The sequence below is a fragment of the Parasteatoda tepidariorum genome, chromosome 2 (genome assembly GCF_982258835.1).
Source record: "Parasteatoda tepidariorum strain Cologne lab strain chromosome 2, Ptep-v5.0, whole genome shotgun sequence".
Classification (NCBI taxonomy): domain Eukaryota; kingdom Metazoa; phylum Arthropoda; class Arachnida; order Araneae; family Theridiidae; genus Parasteatoda; species Parasteatoda tepidariorum.
Window position 1 is genome coordinate 63,960,247 of NC_141756.1, and position 21,427 is coordinate 63,981,673.

At 29.8% G+C, this 21,427-nt stretch overlaps 1 protein-coding gene across 1 annotated transcript in view; it reads right to left on the reverse strand.

Annotated features, from left to right (window-relative positions):
* Positions 1–21,427, reverse strand: part of sev (receptor protein-tyrosine kinase sevenless) — a 95,933-nt gene that overhangs the window by 20,872 nt on the left and 53,634 nt on the right. The window contains exons 9-25 of the mRNA XM_043048239.3: positions 20,173–20,298; positions 19,891–20,072; positions 18,830–18,924; positions 17,294–17,823; positions 15,516–15,722; positions 13,919–14,041; positions 11,952–12,121; positions 10,565–10,754; positions 9,564–9,720; positions 8,437–8,603; positions 7,657–7,832; positions 7,427–7,565; positions 5,300–5,559; positions 4,249–4,512; positions 3,980–4,173; positions 2,630–2,952; positions 225–658 (exon numbers count right to left, since the gene is read on the reverse strand). Coding sequence (XP_042904173.2) covers positions 225–658; positions 2,630–2,952; positions 3,980–4,173; positions 4,249–4,512; positions 5,300–5,559; positions 7,427–7,565; positions 7,657–7,832; positions 8,437–8,603; positions 9,564–9,720; positions 10,565–10,754; positions 11,952–12,121; positions 13,919–14,041; positions 15,516–15,722; positions 17,294–17,823; positions 18,830–18,924; positions 19,891–20,072; positions 20,173–20,298 — 3,737 coding nt within the window. The remainder of the gene's footprint in view (positions 1–224; positions 659–2,629; positions 2,953–3,979; positions 4,174–4,248; positions 4,513–5,299; positions 5,560–7,426; positions 7,566–7,656; positions 7,833–8,436; positions 8,604–9,563; positions 9,721–10,564; positions 10,755–11,951; positions 12,122–13,918; positions 14,042–15,515; positions 15,723–17,293; positions 17,824–18,829; positions 18,925–19,890; positions 20,073–20,172; positions 20,299–21,427) is intronic.

Sequence of the window (21,427 nt, forward strand, 5' to 3'; positions counted from 1 at the left end):
TTAGAAGATTTTTCCCTTTAACGCAGAAAATGACACCGGTGTTTCATGTTGTATTTCATAACCATAAGCTTTTAAATGGTTAAATATGTAATATTTTACTTATTTAGACCTAAATTAATAGAAAATAATGAAAAAAGTATGAAAATTATGTTTAATAAAAATGTTTTATCAAGAATTTATTAAATTTTCCTTTATAAAACAAAATCTGAAAACACGCTCCTTACCAGAGTCTTGCATAGGTTCTTATTTTTGGTGAAGAAACAAGCTCTTGTACTTGAATTGCTTGAAGGACCATAAAACAACGTGTACATAACTGAAGGCGAGGATATTTTGCTACATATCTTAGGGCGATGAACTGGTGGCAGGTACAGGGTCAAACTATGAGAGGTTCGATTCAGGAGCCTGGCAGCTTCCTTGTAAGTCAGAGAGATAAGACAGGATGCATCAGGATAAGGCTGCAAATGATTACCAATCGCTCTAATAGTTCTGACTCCTCTTATCTCTTCTGTTTTGATATTCTTCTGACTGAGTTCATCATATTGATGCCTTTCAGTGTCGAGATGTTGCTCCGATTTCTTGATTCTATATACCTTGCCTATAGTTTTATTTAGCCAATATATGTGCGAGTTATCTACTGTTATAGAAGTCGGTGGAAGACCTGGATTTTAAAAAAAGAAAAAGCATTTAAAATAGCAGTAAGAATAAAATATTTAAACAAAATTCATGTTTAAATAATAGATTATTTTGCTTGTTTGAATAAATCAATTCATCTCTTAGATAAATAAAGCGAAAAAAATTTTTTATATCCTAAATGGTCTAGCATATTTTGAATATTGCGTGGAAATTATTATATCGCCTTCTAAAATCGCCATCTTTAATTTTTGTGCTTAATTTTCTGGTGAAAAATTAGAAAAGAATACATACTGGGGGATTCCAATAAATAGAATTGTTAAAGAACAATGGTCAAAGAATTTGAATGAAAGAAAAGTAAGAACTCTCTCAAAAACTGATGAATAATTATTGAGGAATACCGTGTTGAAATTCAATGTTTGTAATTACATTAATAGTAATATTAATTATTTATTTAGTTAATTTTTAACAATAACTGTTATTTATTATTTTAAAATAATAATTAAAACTATAAAAATCCAAAGATGGAATTAACGACTCTAATATGATTACTGTTGGTGTATGATTTTAATGCATTTATATATTTGCAATCGAAAAATAATCAGGTCCTGTAAAGCATGTATTTAAGATCAATGCAAAGAAAACAGCTAAATTTGAGTTCGTAAAATAAATTGTTTTAAACAGTATTGGGTGTTTACTACACAGCAGTCAAAATTTTTCCCAATAAAAATAAAATGCTGATAAAAAGAAATCAGAAACAAATCAAAGAGGCCTTAAAACTGGTTTATTCTTTGCATGGATAGAGCTTCATAAAAAGCAAGAGAAGTTGAGATTTTGGTTCATTTCCAAATCGATGAAAGCCATGGTAATTTATTAGTCATAACATGAGCATAAATATATCCTTTTTGCAACCGATACTGCTTTTCATTTTTAGGAAATACGGTTCTTTTTTAAAACTGAATGAAATAAATTTTTTGAAACTAAAGATTAACAATAACAAAAAATTCTATTTAAACAGCACTGGAAAAAATAACTGCGAATTTTACAGAAGAAAAAAAAATTTCACAGAAAATTTTTCAAAAAGATAATACAAATTTTTTTGTCCTGTTTTTATCCGTTAATCGCACACTGTAGAAAATTCCGGTACTTTTTACAAACTTTCTCCGAATATTTGATAGTTTAAAGCTGTTTTTTTTTTTTTTTTTTTTTTTTTTTTTTTTTTTTAAATACTAAAACACTAGAGCTGCAGTAGCTCAGAGGACAGAGTACTCGCCTCTCTATGAGGTGACCCAGATTCGAATCCTTGCTTCGACTGGTTGTACGAATACTGTTCTCGGTTCGCACCGACTAGGATACTGACACAATTATTTTATAGAATTTTTTGTTGAAATAACAGAGTTTTTTTATTGTGACCAATAATACAACTGTTTGTTAAAACAACAATACTTATATGCTAAGAAAACAGGTGTTGGTTTTTAAATTTTAATTATTTTTCCGAAAAACACACGGTTTTATGCTGGCTCACCACCCAGCAGATTTTTCTGTAAATTTAGCTGATTTTTTTATTGTGAGAATAACAGTTCTGTTTCTGTACTGTTGCTGTTAAACAACATAATGTTCTATAAATTATCATTAGGTCATTTATTTAAATTCGCTATCTGAAACATCAAGCGACTACAATCAATCAATTATCACATTTGTTAACAGAATAAATCATCATTTACTTTTAGAAAATAAAATACAATCAATCAAACGGTTTAAAATATTATTACAATTAAGGAACTTTATATAGTGCCATTATTTATTTTTTGATATCTAAAGAATCAAATCAATGCAATCAAACAACAGAAATGAGACCGTTAATGCGCATAATATCAAAGTAAATTGCAGAAAACTCTTGTTTCCACACTTTAACAGATTATCCTAGTTAACTTGTAGATTATCTAGGTAATGTGAAGGTTAACTTTTTTCGAACTTCAACGGTAAAATTTTCACTTACCGGAATTTTGTTTTTCTGTTGCATTCAAAATCGGCTCACAATAGCATCCTTCCATATCAGAAGACCATATCAAGAAATCGTCTATGAAAATGAGATTTGGTTGAGAAATGTTAGCACTGTCTATCGTTATAGCCTGTCCAACAGACGATGTTGGATTGCAATTGCATGGTTTTTTAAGGTCGGCTGTTCTCTTGACTTTTATTCTGTTAGCTGTGGCATGATATTCATAGTTGCGGGCAAAAAATGGGCGAATGTTTGAACCATTCATGTCGGAAATCATCACGCTACAGTTATTTCCAGAAGCCACAGTCCAAATAAGAGACCTACAGATAGAACAAAAATAGTCTTTAATTGAAGGCATATTTATGGCATAAAAAAATTTCATTAGTCATTAAAATGATTACCTTGAAATTGTCTAATATATTTAAAATAAAGGTACTGATTACATTAAATCTTCAGAAAATTCCAAACACGCGCGCAAAAATTTCATTTCCACATCTACATTATTAACATAGTTATTAGCAATTTGATTTTTCCCCGGAAAACATGACTTTGAAGTATTTTTTTTAGTATTATTAACATAGTTATTAGCAATTTTTGAAAAAAAGGTGGGGATATTTCCCCGGAAAACATAACTTTGAAGTATTTTTTTTAGTATTATTAACATAGTTATTAGCAATTTTTGTAAAAAAGAAGGGGATTTTTCCCCGGAAAACATAACTTTGAAGTATTTTTTTTAGAGAGAGGATATTTTTTAAATATTCATAAGTTCTTTGAATCTTTGAGGATATAAAGTAAACTTTTTTAGAATCAGCATGATATACTTAATAAAACTGTGCATCGTCTAAAAATTAATAATTTCTTACAATATATTTTGTCTGCAGGATACATATTTTTCTTTGGCTGTTATCAAAACGAGCCTTTAAAAAGGATCTAATTTATTTAAAAGTAAATAAATGCACAGATCTTCATCTGTGATCGTTGAAATTAATTAATAAACAAAGCATATATGCAAAAAAACTTAAGTTTTTAAAACTTGTGAACATTTGTTTAACATTGTTGTTTAACATTTTTTCAATATTTTTTAAAAAAACGAGCATTTTTCTATTTTTTGAAAATAAATTATTGATTTTCAGTTTAAGTAAGCATGAAAAACTGCTAAAAAATTATTTGTTTTTACTTTCATTTCAAAAAAAGTTATCAGGAAGGCACTGTAACGCATTATTCTGAAAAACAAAGGTGAAGTTATCTTAATCTTTGATGCTGCAAAATAAAAAAGACCTCTAAATTCTAATCCTAGAGAAATTCTGAACAATAATTTTATTTAAAAAAATAAACAAATCCCCATACCCTGAAAACGGCTCAACCTCTAAACTACTAATTACTGCAGAACTGTTGAAAAGCATTTTGGGATAACTATCATAACTCAGGTCAACAGAAAACACTTGACTATTTCTTTTCATTTTGTCAACTTCAGCCCAAAACAGTTGTCTTCCGATCCAATCAACGGCCATGCATGTACCTTCAGAGGATAAATGTTTGATCTGTAATCAATAATCAGGATTAGACTCTCAATCGATAAAAAGACTTCATCACTGAAAGTTAGTTCATCCACTTACCAGAGAAGCATTAGTTCCGTCAATGGACGATCTTAATGCATCGTGTTCCATCCAGAATACTCTTCGCTCTTGAGCAAGGTATGCAATTGCTGCGGGCTGAGTGGCTTTTCCATACAATAATTTTTCTTCGTGTATGTCAAAGTCAGCTACTTTTACACTATCAGACTTAGCAAGAAGTAGCTGTGGTACGGGCCTTTCAACTGAAGCTTGAGCTTCCACTATTACACTTGGCGGTCCTATGCCAGCTTCAGTAATTGCTTCAACCTATTAAGTAAAAGGTTTAGTTTCCTCTAATATTATATAAATATATATTCATATGTACAGTATATAGTACAGTACAGTATAAAAATATATTCATATGTAAAAATACAATTTCATTCATAGGTCTGTTCATCTTCTTTATTTCTATACATAAATATTGAAACAAGTACTTTTTAAATTCTCTTTGAAAATTTAGGATAAAAAATGTTCGAATTATCAAATAACATGAAACTTTAAAAATTAAAAAATGTAATCCAATTGTAAAATTGCACGAAAATTTGGAAAGTTAAAAAAGATAAAAAGTAATCAAAACGATCAATGCAACTTTCTGCTCAGCGACTGACCACATGACTTGCGATTCCACAGAGTTCATGAGCATGTACTCGATAGATCTTATTGAAGTCGAGGATCGAACCCCGGCCTTTCCGGACCGGAGTCCGATCTGGGCTACCACAACTGGACAGATTTGTACAGCAATTGTAGGTTTTAACTTACTGACGTTATGGTTTATCATTGAAGTAATCTTCTGGAGTATAAAAAATAATGAGAATTATGCTAATTTTTAAATATTCTTATCAAAGGCAAAGATACTTCAGAGACTGTATTGTAGTATCTGAATAACAAAAACCACGTTATAGTTTAATTAATATATAATAAAACGTTGTTAAAATACGCCATCTACCTATTTCTGAAATTTCGAAAAACAGGATACTTTTTGAATCAGAATTATTTTAACAAATTCCGAGATATTTACATTAAACTTACAAATACAAATTTACATTATACATACTTGAAAATAATACGTTGTGTTGGGAAGCAAGCCTTTTATTTGGTATTGAAGAAATTTCCCATCTACGAGGAGGTTTGAATCGCATGCAGTCATCTTTTCACCATCTTCAACCATCCAGCAATTTATTTGATAATAACTAATGATTCCATTTTCGTCTTTTGGGGGTGACCATCTGAAGTCTGCAACAATTTCTTGATCACCGTGCAGAGGAGAGGATTTGTGAGTGATAAAAACTCTTGGGTGAATCGGCTGGGACGGAACTGCAAAAAATCACGAACTTAATAAGTAGATGCCTTATGCGATGTTATCATACGCAATTTCTCGTATACAGTGCGCAATACAGTACCCAAAATAACCTTTGATCGGATCTTCATGTTCTAGTAACGGCTCGAAAGGGAGAACTCAAATACGCTAATTAATTAGTGCAAACGCTATTTTCAGTTACGAAATCCGACTCGAAGATATACTTTCTCTGAAATAAACATGCCGCTTTTTCAACGGATTTGAATTTCTGATCTTCCAAATAGCCGCAATCTGGGAAATTGGTTCCAATTGCTAGGTCAGGAGTGCGGTCCAAAGTTTGGAAAGTTTAACGTTAATTTTATTTTTAACATATTTCACCATAACTCGAGAATTTCTTAAGTGAATAGAAAAAAATTTTCTCACAAAATAAATTGTAAGACGAGTAAAAAATAACTTTTAAAAAATTTTATGTACATTGCCATACAAAGTTATATTCTTAAAAATAATGTAAAAAAATTGGATGCTTACAATTTAAAATTTTTTCGATTATTGTCAAATAAAGTAATAAAAAATAATAAATATTTACTGAAAGTTATTTTCTAAGTGGAATTGTCTTTGGATAAACGAACTTGATGTAACTATGTAAAAAAACTCGAGTCACTTAAAAATTCCCGAGATATAGCAAGAGACGCAAAAAATAACATCGACATTAAGTCCTAACTTTGGATAGCTCTCTTGACTAAACTATTAGGACCACATTTCCCAGATTACGGATGCTCCCTATATTTTGGGGGTCAGAAATTCGATTCCATGGAGAGAAAAAAAAGGTATGATTATTCAGAGTAAGTGCTTTTTTGAGCGCGATTTCGCAACTTACAATATCGTTTGCACTAATTAATTTGCATGTTTGAGGTCACCTCCCTGAAACCATTAAGATTGAGTCTTAGAATGCGAAGATCCGATCATTGTAACAGAAGCTATTTAGAGTGGTCCGTTTATTTTTCTGCACACTGTACAACGTAAAAAAATTATCGTATAAAGCATATAAAAATTCGCCTAATGCAATCTATGCAATGTTATGTTATGCAACTAATCCGATGTTAATTAATTCAGCTAATGTAGTGATTATTTATGCAACTTACACTATATTACCTCATGCAATTTATGCAATGTTTCTCTCTGTATAGTGTTTTTTTTTTTTACCATTCACGTTGATCTTCAAATTAAGAAGTACGTATTGTTAAATTTTATGCAATTAGTTTTTCTCCGTTTGAACGACTCGACTTTTGACTCTGTCAAAACGAGAAAGAAATTGAATTATAATTTCCACATTTTTCTCGATTATAAGCAAACAATTCTGGAAATATTGCTTTTATATATGAGTTGCAAGAAACCCTACGTAACCTTCACGCAATTCTTAATACTGCTAAAATTGCTATTAGAAAAGAAACCAAGTTCTTAAATAATACAACAATATAAACTTAGAATTGATATTAAACACGTTATTTTTTAAATTTAAGATTTCAAAACATGTTAAAGTTTTCGATATTCAAAAACCTTCCAAGAAGAAAAAAAGAGAGATAAACAGTGGTGGAATGATATTACAATGGAGTTAAAATAGAGTAACATATCAACAATTTAGAAAACCAGTATAGAATGAAAAAAAACAAATTATGCAATTACCAATATTTTTAAAGATTAGAAAATGTGTTTTTAATGTCCACCTATCCCTTATTGAAAGTTAAGCTTGCAATTGAAAAAAACATATAATAGTTATAGCAATAACAGTGATTCAGAACTATCGTTTTTTGTTTATAAAATATGTTTCTGGTTAAATAGTACATAATAAGTTTAAAAAAAGATATAAAATAAAATTCCATTTACTTGACATAGGCGAATATAATGTGGCGACTGTCAACTTTGATGAAGCCCAATATGTAAAAGCTTGAACTGTCACCGTAAGCAGACTATAAGGTGGTAATCGTTTCATTGTTGGATAAGTAAATATTGTATCATTGGTAATCTGAAAAATGAAATTAGTTTTTAGACATATTAAGGACGCATGCTTTTTAATCACGTGAACAGAAATTTCTTTAATTTTACTCTCTACTTACCAATGTGTAAACTTCATCACCGTCATCTACCTTTATTTCATACAAGACTGTGCCGTAGTTCACAATAGCATCTGGCTGCCACGTGATGTTGAAACAATCATGCGTTCCGTTGACATGAATGTAATCTCCATTAACGGAAGTGGGTACTACCTTGATCGATGTTCTGTCATAATTTTCTGCAAATCGAATTTAATAATTAGAACAAAATTGATACAAATAACTAAAAAGATTATGCAAAAAACCTAATCTGAGTAGCTTTTTAGTGGTAATAAGGCTACAGGGTGTCCCTTACCACTACATTTAACGCGCAATTTTAAAAAAGAAGTAAAACAAAAGTTAAAAAAGAACTAAAAAAAGAATGCACATTAGGATTTTTCAAAATAATATACAGGCAAGGTAAAAACAAAAACGTTATCGAAATCTGACGGAACATTAATGAGGGAGGCAAGACAAAGAATACAAAAACCTGTTTGATTGTGAGAGGAAACAAAAGAGAAGCTAAGAAGTGATTTCTTCTAGAATGTATGTCATAAATTTTATCTGGCAATCAAACTGGTTTTAATATTTCCTTCCCGCTTTCTTTACTGTTGATTGGATGGATTCGAAAAGCGTTTTTGTTTCGTTCTTTCTAAAATATTAACTCGCGACACTTAGTGCACGAACATTTTGAATTCATATATGACAACGTTTTTAAAAATATGCAAGGAAGGGCGGTCATTACTGAACACCTTCCATGAAATTCATACGCATTTTATAAAAAGCAAACAGCATCGAACCTACCTGGGTAGGCATGCAAAGAATTATCGATGATTTCTATTGAAGACAACCCTTCTAAGCCAACGCCTTCCATCTGGGCAAAATTCTTCCCGTTGACATCACTCACAAAGGATTTGTGACTTTCGTGGAAATAAAAAAGTCTGTTGGCAAAATATGAAACTGGTCCATGCCTGTAAAGCAGAAGTTAACGCTTTATCACATAGTTTAAACAGATCATATAAAAATTATTGTTGTATTTTTAATTACATCAATTGTTGCCCATTGAAATAAAAAATTTTACTAAAATGATAGGCTATGTTATTTTAGACGTTGTAGCGACCTGGCCCTCAGAACTCGTAGAGTCCTGCTACTGCTCTATACTATTTGTATTTATTTAATACCTTTTTTTTTAAATTATTTCTTCTAAACTACTTCGTAAAAAACTTAGGATCAAATTACGGTATTAAGTACCGACACTTGAGTGTATCATCCGTAAAAATCCTTTTACATTGTAATACATTATTCCTTAATTTTTACAGTAATATTTATTTAATTAGAGTGATTCAGTGATTTTACGATAACTACTTCTATAAAAATTACTGTAAATCAGATTATTTTCTCTGTAGCATGTTCCAGTACCGTACGCTTTATCTTTATTTCATGTGGAATTTTTTTATTGTGTGTTCAACCAATGCTTTTTCCAATTTTTTAATTTGTGCTTATAAAATTAGTGATTTTAACATAGAAAATATTTTTTTATTTTCTTAACTTATGCATAATTAACCATTTAATATTACTATTTAACATATTAATGGATACAATTAATGAAGATTTACACAAAAATTTTTTATTTTTTTATTGCTCAGCTGACAATCTGATGACATAATAATCCGATCGACAGTTCAAGAGGGTAATGGCGCAGAAGAAATATTAAATAAGGTTTTATTTTAGCATTATGAAGTTTTCTCAATTGAATTACGATTTTTATTAAATATACTCAGCAGTATCTTTAGGAGCGTGTAAAATACACCGTAACTTCAAACTACAGACGATAATGTTTCGGGTATTTTTCAATCATAACTTGAGGAAATAAGGAACAAAATTTATACATTTATGAAAAAAATTGTAAGTGCTTGCGATCGTATACTTACAAACCATCCAGAGATAGTGATCCAAGTATTTCTGGTTCAGTTGGATTGCATTGATTAGTGGTGTCCACCATGCAAGCTCGGTACATTATGGATCCCTCATAACTTCTGACCATCCAATAAACATTTTTCTTGTCAAAATCTAGGCTTATTCCCATCACTGAAAGAATAAACGAAATATATAAGAAATTGAAAAAAAAGTGATTTAATCTTGAACTGTTACATCGAACCTTAAGCCATAAGTTCAATGAAGCAGTGAAATGGTGTTAAATCTGACCTAATTAAATTATATACTCTATTTGTATGAAAAAACTTAACTGTGTGTGATGTAACGCTATAGAAAAAGCCATTTGTCGAAGCAATAGCTAACGCTATAGTCATAGTCGGCAGTGTAATTACGAAATAGTAACTTGTCTTTAAGTTTAAGAAAATTTAAATTCCTCGAAAAAAATGCCAAATAGTTTAATTTTTTTCAATGGCAATTCTCTTGAATTAGAATGTCTAATTCTCAATTAGATTAATGTAGATAACTAAAATTTAGCCAATAAATATAAAAGTTGTTGATTCAATTGACGAATGTAATTTAATAACTAACTTGGATATTTAAATAAAAAGACATGCATCGTTTAAAATAATTTATATTAAAAGTAATTAATTTCAGAAAAATAAATTAAGTTGTAATTTAAAATCAAAACTACCATTCTAAATTTGAGACTACCATTTATTGATACTACAATGAAAAACTACCATTCTCTCTTAGACAACATTCGACAACAGAAATCCTAAATATATCAAAGAAGTAATAACTACTGTTGAAAATGTAATAGTTTAACAAAAACCGAATAAACATGTTGGTTAAATATATATATTGTATGTTTTTGGACAAAGTAAAAGTAAGCTAAAATTTTAATGGAGCTCTTTGCAATCGATTGTTACAACATTTGTCGAATTTTATTATACATTTAAAATAAAAATGTCAGATCAGAAGATGTTTAAATTTTTACCATGTTTTCCAGAGAAGAGTGCATTTTTTAAATAAACAAAATGATCCATTCCATTTAAACGAGAACGCTCAACTGTATGCGATGTAGCCCAATAGAGATAGCCGTTTGTCGAATCAATAGCTATTGCTTTTGCCATTGTTAGGATAGGAACAGGCTCCGCTTGGCTACCATCGATGTTTGAGCGGAAGATCTGAAAATAGGCGAAAAAAAAGGATTTAAATAAATTTATTGGCTAATTAATAAGAATTGGAATTGAATTCATAAGGAAAATATAAGTTTCTTGGTTAAAAACATTGGTATGAAAAATTCAAAATAAGTTAAGTTCATCTAACGCAAGAGTGGGCGAAAAATATTTTGTTCAACTTTGCCAGCATTAAAGTCCATTACAAATAACATACATAAAACAGTTTTGCGTGCACATACTTTTAACAATTAAATAAAAAAAAATTTCCCGTCTAAAAATTTTTTTATGTCAAAGTAAATTTTTTGGGGATTGCAACTATGAACCATTATTGGTATTTTGAACAATTATACCATGAATTTTACTGAAACCTAAATAAGGTGTTAAATTGACTCATGTTTCTATTGAACTATATGCAGTATGAAATTTCAAGTCACGTTAAAGCTGCTGTAGTTGTAGTTCATTTACGTCGCACTAGAGCTGCACAATGGGCTATTTGCGACGGTCTGGGAAACATCCCTGAGGATGATCCGAAGACATGCCATCATAATTTAAATCCTCTGCAGAGGGGATGGCACCCCCAATTCGGTATCCCAACGACCTGCACGCGAAGTCGAGCATTTTACGGTAGAACAATTCAACGAGGACCAGTACCGCACACCCTCGATCCCTACGCAGAATGATCCATGTGGTCACCCAACCTCACACTGACTGCAGCCAGTGGAGCTTGACTTCGGTGATCTGCTGGAAATCGTGTCTTAACGATTAGTCACCAGTCGCGGGACCAAGTCACGTTGAAACATAATATAATTCAAATTTAAAGCTACCTTAATTCTATTGTACTTTTTAAGCTTGAGTATTATGGTTCAAATTACCGATCATGTGGTTCCCTAATGAACTAGCTGATGTGTTTGTGTGCCCAAGTTTATGAAAAATCAAAATGATGAATAATAATTAAACTTGGCCCCGTATTATGATTGCAACTAATTTTAACGATATTATGATATAGCGTAGAATTTATCATTGTACAACTGAATTATCTTTTCAATATTTATAAATGCTGATTAAATTATAAAATTCGTTCAAACTATTTCACTTGTTAAACAATTGTAAGCCACGAAGCCTATCAACTTTTTTTCCCTTGCAATTTCATGCAATATTTGGATAAACAATTTTGAAAGTATGTACAAGCTAAAATTGACATACCATTTGTTGAGTTGGACTTGACCAATATAGTTTAGGTGCAAACCATTCAATTGCTATACTTGATGCTAAAGTTATATTTTGTAGCCTCGTTAAACCATCAAGTTTATTATATAAATAAACGTAAGAAGTGTTGGTGTTGATGAACAAAGAATGGTCAAACCAGCAAATATCTAGGTTAAAAATAAAATAAAACATATAATAAATATTATCAAATATATATATTAATCGTAATAGATGAATCTCCTGCGGCACATAAATAATTGAGCTGTATTTCTGTGATCTCCGTTGGCAATTACTATTAACTATTTTGGAATCAATCACTGACCATTACACACTATGTTTTTGATGACAGAAATTCCACAGTTGAAAGAAATTGAAAGAGGAAATAAAACTATAGCGATTTGGGTAATGTACATTATATTCTAATTTAAGTTCTATTTTAATGAATAAAATTACTCTAATTTATTTATTTATAAAAAGAAATTAAACGAATTGCGGTCCACTCATTTTATAAATAAATGTATCATAAAAAGAAATGACTGGTAATATTAGGATGACATTGTTCAGTACAAAGCTTACGTTATGCTAACAAATTTATTAAACTAATTTTAAAAACAACTTGAAAACATACCTAGCTATTAGTTCTAAACAATACAAGAAGGAAAAACAAAAATATATTTTTTTTATTTATTAATTAAAAAATTGTAGAGCTAATTGGATGCTTGTATATCTGAAAATAGACGATCACTGACACACAGGCACTTGACCTATGACCTCAGCGCCAGATGATCGTTTACAAACAAGATGGCGTGCTAAAATCCAGCTAAATTTCTCCACACGAGTTAGAATGTTAATTGACGCGAAGTTAATTAAATACAACGCAGCATCGTATAGCAAATTTGTTAAGATATAATTCTTTATCGTCAACGTATTTTATTTAACTTAGATTTATTATTTGTTTACATATTTTATTGTAATCATTATATATTGTTGCTTTGTCTTGTAACTTCGACGTTTGTTTACGTTTTACATGGCTTCGTGCCTGTCTTTGTGTTAAATAGCAAAAATATATAGTAATATATACAATATATAGAAATATACAGAATTATAGAGTATAGAGAAATATATAGAACTGAAATCTTTGTGCAAGAATCGTTATGAAAGAATATAGAATGTGCTGCTTAAGAGAATTGATACTTCCCAGGCTTCGCTTACTGGTATTTAATAAAGGCACTTGCAGGTATCCCATTTTAACAAATAACATCCTGCTGATGCTTACATTTTATTCGATTAATCAAATCTGCGGTCACATCAGATCACATTTTAAAATGTCCATTGATGATTTAATTGCATAACAAAAGTTGTAGGCTAAATATGTAAATTTGTGTCAAAGAAAGTTCCCATTTTATATGAGAACCAATCAAAGGTCTCCCAATACGAGTTGGCGTGCGGAAAGTAAGTGAGAGCAAATCAAACCGGTAAAATTCATTCCATTGATTTAAGGGAAGAGAGCAATGAAAGGCGAAGCAAAAGAAAAATCGATTGTATATACACACCTTATTTGGCGTATTATCGAAAATAAATAAATATATAACTAATTGAAAGAGCTTTCTATCATAGTGAACCAAAGAAACAAAATTGTATGCAAGTTTGGAATTCTCGCCAAAAGCTCATATTTCAGGCGCTATGAAAAAGTGAACTCTTCCACTAAGCTTTCTCGTCACTCGCTAACTTCGCCTTAGTTGAATAATTCTGGGAACTCATGTTGTTCACTTTGCAAATAGAATCATTTAATGGCTGCATATTCATAAAAATATTAAGCGTATTGTCTTTACAAAAAAAAATCAATTAATTATGAATTGAAAATATGTTAATTTAAGTATTCACAAGCGATATTTGCCAATATTTAAAATGACATGTTTTATTTAGAAATACTTTTTTTTTGCTATTTATAGTTTCATGTTTACCTGTTATATGTGCGTTATTAAGATTTATTTTGGGCACAAGCAGTTCAACACCTTCTCCAACAAAATCAGATTTAAGTAATCCTTCTTGAGCACCCCATAGAATATAAGGAGAAGAATGTTCAGCTGTAAGAAATTTAAAACAATGTAATTATAAAAACCAATAATGAATAATAAGCATAGGAAAATATGTAATTAAATTTATCGAAATATTGTTATAATTTCGGATATATTTTTTTAAAAAATTGCTTAAGTCAATTTGATTACGTTCGTTATCGTTCTACCACCGTTGCTGAACAGCTGTTATGTATAAGATTGTGGTTATCAATGTCCAATTCAGCAGCTTATAACTTTGGACTCACCTTAGAAGACTGGGAAATTCCTAGATAAAGCGGTGTCGATCAGATTTTCCTTTGCAAGCGTTTTTTTAAGTATAACTAACTCACATTTGCGTTACAAGGAGGGGAAAACCGCCTAAACATATTAACGGTTAGCCAGATAATAAATGGGATTCTAATACCTGATTCGTCTACGGCTGGTGATATATGACGTCATCACTATGGTCGGAGAGAGCAGCTGAGATCAGTCTTATAGCTGCAACCAATAACTAAGTTTTAATTTTCGAGCAAAATTATTATTAATCTTCTTTATGCTTCTATCATTCTTAATGTTTCAAATCCAATAAAAAAGACTTTTTCCATAAGGAACTTATTTGACAAAATTTTGTTCACACTACTGTTTGACAGAGAGCTAGAATACAGAGAAAACAAAATTCTCGATTATAATAAAATTGAAATCGAAACTATTCCACTCTTTCGTTGGCATGATTGAATAATATCCAATTTAAAAGCAGCAATCCTTTCTTTCATAGTGGCAATTTCTTCCGCAGATTGGGAAACAAAGACACAAACCAATAAGGAATAAATGAGAATATCGGCAACACTTCGACACGGCAATTCATTAACTAGGTAGCTTTATTGAGAAGATCAGTATACGCATCTTGGTACAAAAATAATTTACATACTAAGATTTCTTGAGCCACAAGATTCTCAGTAGGATAAATACATAACTGAATAGAAAGTTTTAGTTTATGGTGTGCCTCAATAAACAAGTTTAGAAACACTGAATGACTTCTCCTCAGTGGATCGCAAATGTTCAGGGATGGCAATCTACTGATGAAAATTTACTTAAATTGCATTTAGATGGATTTTAATTATGACGCTTCGAATGCAGCAGAAATATTAAATGATATTGATTAGATTATAAGAATTTTTAGAAGAAGAGCAAACTGAATTCCTGTTTTCATTCGGGGTAAAATAAATAAATAAGTAATCAATAAATCGGTATTCATAAGCGCTACGAAATCAGGCCCAAAACTGATAAACATAACCATCACTATTAATAAAGCTAAAATAATTCCAATTATTTATTTATTTATTATTTTTTGCCCTTTTCGGTGGTATATTGAATATAATTTGAAATGAGTTTATTGCTCCAGACCAACTAACGATAGTCAGAATTCATCACTGTGTTATAGAATCTTTTTGCAAACAAACAGTTCTGTAATAAAATTAGAATAAATTAAGAGAGAAATACATACATTTTTTGAGAGTCATTCCTCGAAATTCAGATGACCATGGACCTTTACCACGTGTGCTGTAAGCTCTAACTTTTACTGAATATGTAGTATTCGGGCAAAGATTTTTGATTGCATAAATTGTATCGTTAATTAAGGCTTTCACGTGTTCATTTCTTGATGTATCTGTTAGTGAAACTTCGTAAGACCATTTCCTCCACGATCCTTTGCCTAAATTCCAAAAATAAAAAATAAAAAATTATGAAAGATAAAATTTTTGTGATTAACAGAAACAGTGCTACAGTTTTACAATTTGTGTTTTGAAAGATGACACGCCGTCTATAATTTATACAGGGTGTCCTTTAATGACCACCTTTAATTTATATTTTTAGAGCCATTAGTCAAAAACGTTTACACGTTAGGGTCACATAATAATATTTAAGAAAGGTATAAGAAAAACGCTCTTGAAATCTAAAGTATCATTAATAAGGCAGACGAGCCTGAAAACATCAAAATCAGTTTAATTACTAGATGAAACAGTTTAACTTGTATTGATATTTTCATGTGATCTTTATTGATTCTATAGATTTCGCTAACGTTTTATTGTCTTCTAGTTTAAATAGAAAATTGCAACTCTAATGTGTAAAATTATTTCACAGTATTAAAAAGGATTTGAAAAATATATAGAAAAGTTGGCCATTACAAAACGCCCTGCTTAACAAAAGATAAACTGAACCAGTGGTATCCAACTTTTTCTTTCATCATGACAACAAACAACCAATTTTAAGGTGTGAAAGTCTTCTTGTACCACATAAGAAAATATGTTCATGAACTCAAGAGTGATAACTAAAAAGTTAAATTATGCTTATTACTACAGCATGCTTATAAATATTAATGGAGCATTTTATACAATACTACTGATTAAAACTGAAACGAAACAAAATTCTACGAACCGAATTAGAAACGAAATTCTAGGTTAAAGAGCTGGTGAAATATTAGGATTGTTTCCAATATTAATTCTTATTATAGTATTAGGTTTTATACCATTTCATAGTAATGATTACAAAAGTTTTACTTCAACTGTTATTAATATAATTTTTTTAATACTCCGAATCAAATATCTTGATTCTTTACATAGCTTTCGAGTTTGTTTTTAGTATTGTTATTTTTTTATGAATAATTAGTACTACGCATGTCACTTGATGGGAACTTTTTATGTATAAAAGATAGAGAAAAACTATTTTCTTAACGTTTTGTTTAAGAGGTGAGATAGAATTCCGTCAAATTCCTGGTTTCTTCCAAAAAACGAAATTCAAAAAGTTTATACACTATTAGTAGAATTTTTTTTCTTGAAATGAGCTGTGGAAAGATTCAAGTGTGGAGGAAAGCGTATTTTTTTAAACTAAAATACATAAAATATTCCCCTCATATGGCTAATTCTTGGTAAAAATATGGCAGCTCTTGGTAAAAAATACTTTTTCGATAATTTTAATGCGGCCAAAAATGTAAACGGAAAAAAGCATCAATTTAAAAACTCGTGTAACAATAATATCTTTTTAGATAAAAAAAAATATCAATACTTTGAACAAATATCCCAATTTTTGCAGTCAGAGTACAGAAATAGGGGTCAGAAAAATTTTATATTCGTGTAGAAGATATTTCTCCTTCTTATAAAACTTTGAGTATATTATTTTAATCTGTTTAGACATCTTTTAAGCAAATAACAGAAGCACGACATTTACAGAATTCGACAGTGGCTTAATCTCTAAATAGTATAGTAACAAGAAGAAAAAAAAACTTACCTTGACCACTCAATAATCTTGGACTAATCCATTTGATTTTCGCAGTATTGCTCCCAAACAAACTTTCAACAGACTCAACTGGGTTGAGGGGGACGGGATAAGGCTGATAATCTGGATGGTAAACATTCAAAGCTGAGAAGGGACCGTTTCCAACAAAATACACATTTTGATAATATTTATCTTCCATCTTGTGGTATTCTTCTCCAAACAAATCATTTCCTGTTGTCCAGTAAAGCAAGTCGTGATGGATGGCTATGCTTTTGACATTTCTGTACTGAGGTGTCTGTGAATTCTCACGAATGTCTGTCACATCGTTGCCGTCGAGAGCGATTGAAACAACAGTGTTGTTAGAGGAAGATGGTAGAATGAGGCGAAAGTTTTTATGGTCTACTGCGAAAGCTGACAAATAGTTGTCGCTTACTATTAGTTGAGCTTTGTCGAAGTCGACGCATCCGCTTTCGAATTGAACTAAATCTACTCTGTATAAACCGCCATTCAGTGATCCATTTGATGCGATGAAGTATAAGTATCTATGATTAAAAGTGAAGATTTAGTTGTATTGCTGTAAAAAAACTAAACTATCATAATTAACATTAAGATTTAGCTTTATTCAAACCAGGCTTAAAGCCTTAATCATAACAATTAATACTAAAAAGGTGTAAAAGAAATTCTCAATATTTTTTGGTTTGTTTATAAAAACTTTAAAATTTAACTAGTAATACCAATAATTTTGTAAAAATGCATTTTTCAATTAATTCAAGCATGTATTTGAAATTTGAACTAAAATATGCTTGTCAAATTGTTCTTATCACTAACTACTACAACTGGATATTAAATTACCTTATTATATTAATAAATATTTTCCTTTAAATTAGTGTAAACTCATGCTTGAATAGTAGATTAAAATGCTAGTTTTTTATTCACTTTTAGGTCTCAAAAGCATAACTAGAAAATGACCAACTAATTCAAATAGTAATTTTCCAATCATGAGTCACTTTCCTAATATTTTTAGGTAGAAACAAAGAATTAAAGTTAGTTTATTTTCATGTTTTAGTTCATTTTAATCCAAAACTGTTTTCAGTTTTCCCCAATCTAATATCTTTTTTTAATTATAACTATTTGTAGCCCCAAATCGTCGGTTATTTTTCGGATCAAGTGTATTTTTAAACATTATAAAAGAGAACTTATATATGAACTTAGAATATCAAAAACAGAGATCCTCCAAAAGTAAGTTACACGAAAAGCTAGTAAATTAAATTTTGTTCGTAAATTCAGCAAAAAATAATTTTATGAAATCAAATGTTAGAATTTCAACAATTTTATCTTCAAAATGACTATAAGTACAAAAACTTAATTTTTAGAGATTTTTGATTGAATATTTTTACTATAATTTTATATTTTGAAGAAAACTAACTTACTTGGTAGTTTTAAAAGGAAAATTACAAAATAATTAGCAAGAGTATATTACACTAGGAAATAGGTTAGCAATAACTCTTGAAAAACTTTTTTTCATTTAACTACATTGATTTAACTCACCCATTTAATGGATCCACATGCATGTCTTTAGCTTTATGTTTCATATTTGCCAATGCTATTTCACAATTGATTCCTTTAATGTCACATCGAGATATCTAAATAATAAGTAAATAGAAACATTTCTGATTATGAATTTTAGATAAAAAAATTAACAAAAATGTGAAATAAAGCAAGACTACTTTGAACTGAACCAACCAGGTCTATCACTTAAGAATACACCAATTAATATCATACCAATTACGAATAAGTCATTTAGTGCCATAATCAATTAAGTAGTATTATGCAAATTATATGCGAGTGTATCAATTAATCATCTGCATACCACATTCATCATACCACATTTGTCAAAATGAAATTTACACACTGAATTTGTCTCATCGATCTAGTTGAATTAGCTATTGACATAAAACAGAATAATTTAATCAGAGGTTAATAAAATCCTGATAATTGAAAACATATTATTGTAAATGTTGTAAATTTACTACTGTTGCTGCAGATGAGTTTTAAGATAAAGGTAATTGAAAACAAAATTATTGCTCATATTTTCAGTTTAATACTGGTTCTGGAAGTCAATAATCAGATTATTAAAATTGGAAATAAAATTGCAGTTAATATTTAAATTTTTACCTATTGCTGTATACCAGCATTAAAATAATTGTAACTTTAAAAAACTATCGTAAACGACTACATCATATTGTATATGAGTACATCATCATCACTCAACCATGGTCAAGCATCCAGCCACATTTTCAGGGCTCTGTCTTTCAACGGCCATGGTAGGAATCTAACGTAATTTTGACCCTGGTCAAACGACGTGGACAGCGCTTGAGCAGACGCCCCTCACTCCAAACTTCCACACCACAACCAATGAGAGGACTTTCAGCCACGAAAGATTTAACGTTCACCTTTATGCGTATGCAAGCCGGTTATTTTCTTGGCCACCAGGATCGAACTCTAGTATTATACCAATCATGCACGAGTATATAAACTAGTATCATACCAATCAAGTTAGATTATGTCAAATAATAGTGAAAATAGTTATTAAATAAAATAATTTTTACTTGTTTTTCCTCAGCTAAGTATAGTTTATTGTTCAGCCAGTCAAATGTGAGTTTAGTTGGGAGATTCGGACTTGAGTTAATGATCTTTTTTATTCTGTTTGCACCCCTTAAATCAACCATATAAACGTTTCCTGTAGAATCGGATACGAAAAATAGATTTCGCTGAAGATTTAACGCAATACCTATAAATAAAAGAAAATATTGTTTTAATTCGAAAGTAAAATAGAGATGAAATAGTTTTTTATCGTAAATTTTTAAAAGGAAAATATAATTTACAAGTACCTGTGATGTATGCTGACTCATTACGAACTTTATACAAAACATGGGCATCATCAAGAATTCGTAATCCTTGTTTTAAAACACTGCGCTCTGTTCCAAAAATGAGGAACGCAGGAGGGTGATGTTCACCTAAATATTAATAAAAAAATAAAAATAATTAAAGTATCGAAAATAATAATTTGTAAATTACTTTATAATAAGTGTGTCATATTACCATACAGCCACATAACACTAATTTAATTACCGTTAAATAATTTAACCATATAATTACCATATAATAATTTAATCACCATATAAGTTTGCCATAAACACATTTGTCAGAATGAAATTTATACACTAAATTTGTCTCAACGATCTAGTTGAAGAAGCTATTGACATAAAACAGAATAATTTAATCAGAGGTCGATTAAATCCTGATAATTGAAAACATACCATTGAAAATGTTTTAAATTTACTGCTGTTGCTGTACGTGACTTTTAAAATAAAGAAAATTGAAAACAAAACTATTGTTCATATTTTCAGTTTAATACTGGTTGTGGAAGTCAATATTCAAATTTTTAAAATTGAAAATAAAATTACAGTTAATGTTTTCAATTTATATCTGTTGCTGTATACCAGCATTGAAATAATTGTAACATAAAAGACTATTGTAAATATTTTAAATTGATTACTTTTTCTGTATGCTAGTATATAACTCCAGATGATTAAAAACAAAATTATTGTAAATGTAATGACTGTTGTTGCGAGTTTATATGGAAATTGTTAAAATTGGAAATAAAATGATGTTTTAATTTTATTACTATCGCTGTATGTGAGCATTAACGCTATGATAATGTAAAAAAAATTGTTATTAGCCTTTTAAATTTACTGTTAGAGTACGGAAATTTTAAAATCATGATAACCAAAAGTGAAATCATTTTGAATGTTTAAATTTGATACTGGTGCAATAGATTTGTTTCACTTAAATATAAATTTTATACAATAAAAGTTATTATCTGAACTCAATTATTCAATTCATGAATTATTATATTACTGAAATTAAATGTAATTCTCATATTTTTTGAAAATTAAAAAACGCTGTTAATTATCTTCATATAAATTCGAAATTTATAATCAAATATCCCTCTATAATACGTAATAAAATTATATATGATTAATCCATCATGCCTAATTAATGCTAAATTTATACCACCTTTAAATCCACCAATAAACCACCATTAAATCATGCACAATTAATATTAATATATATGAATATTAC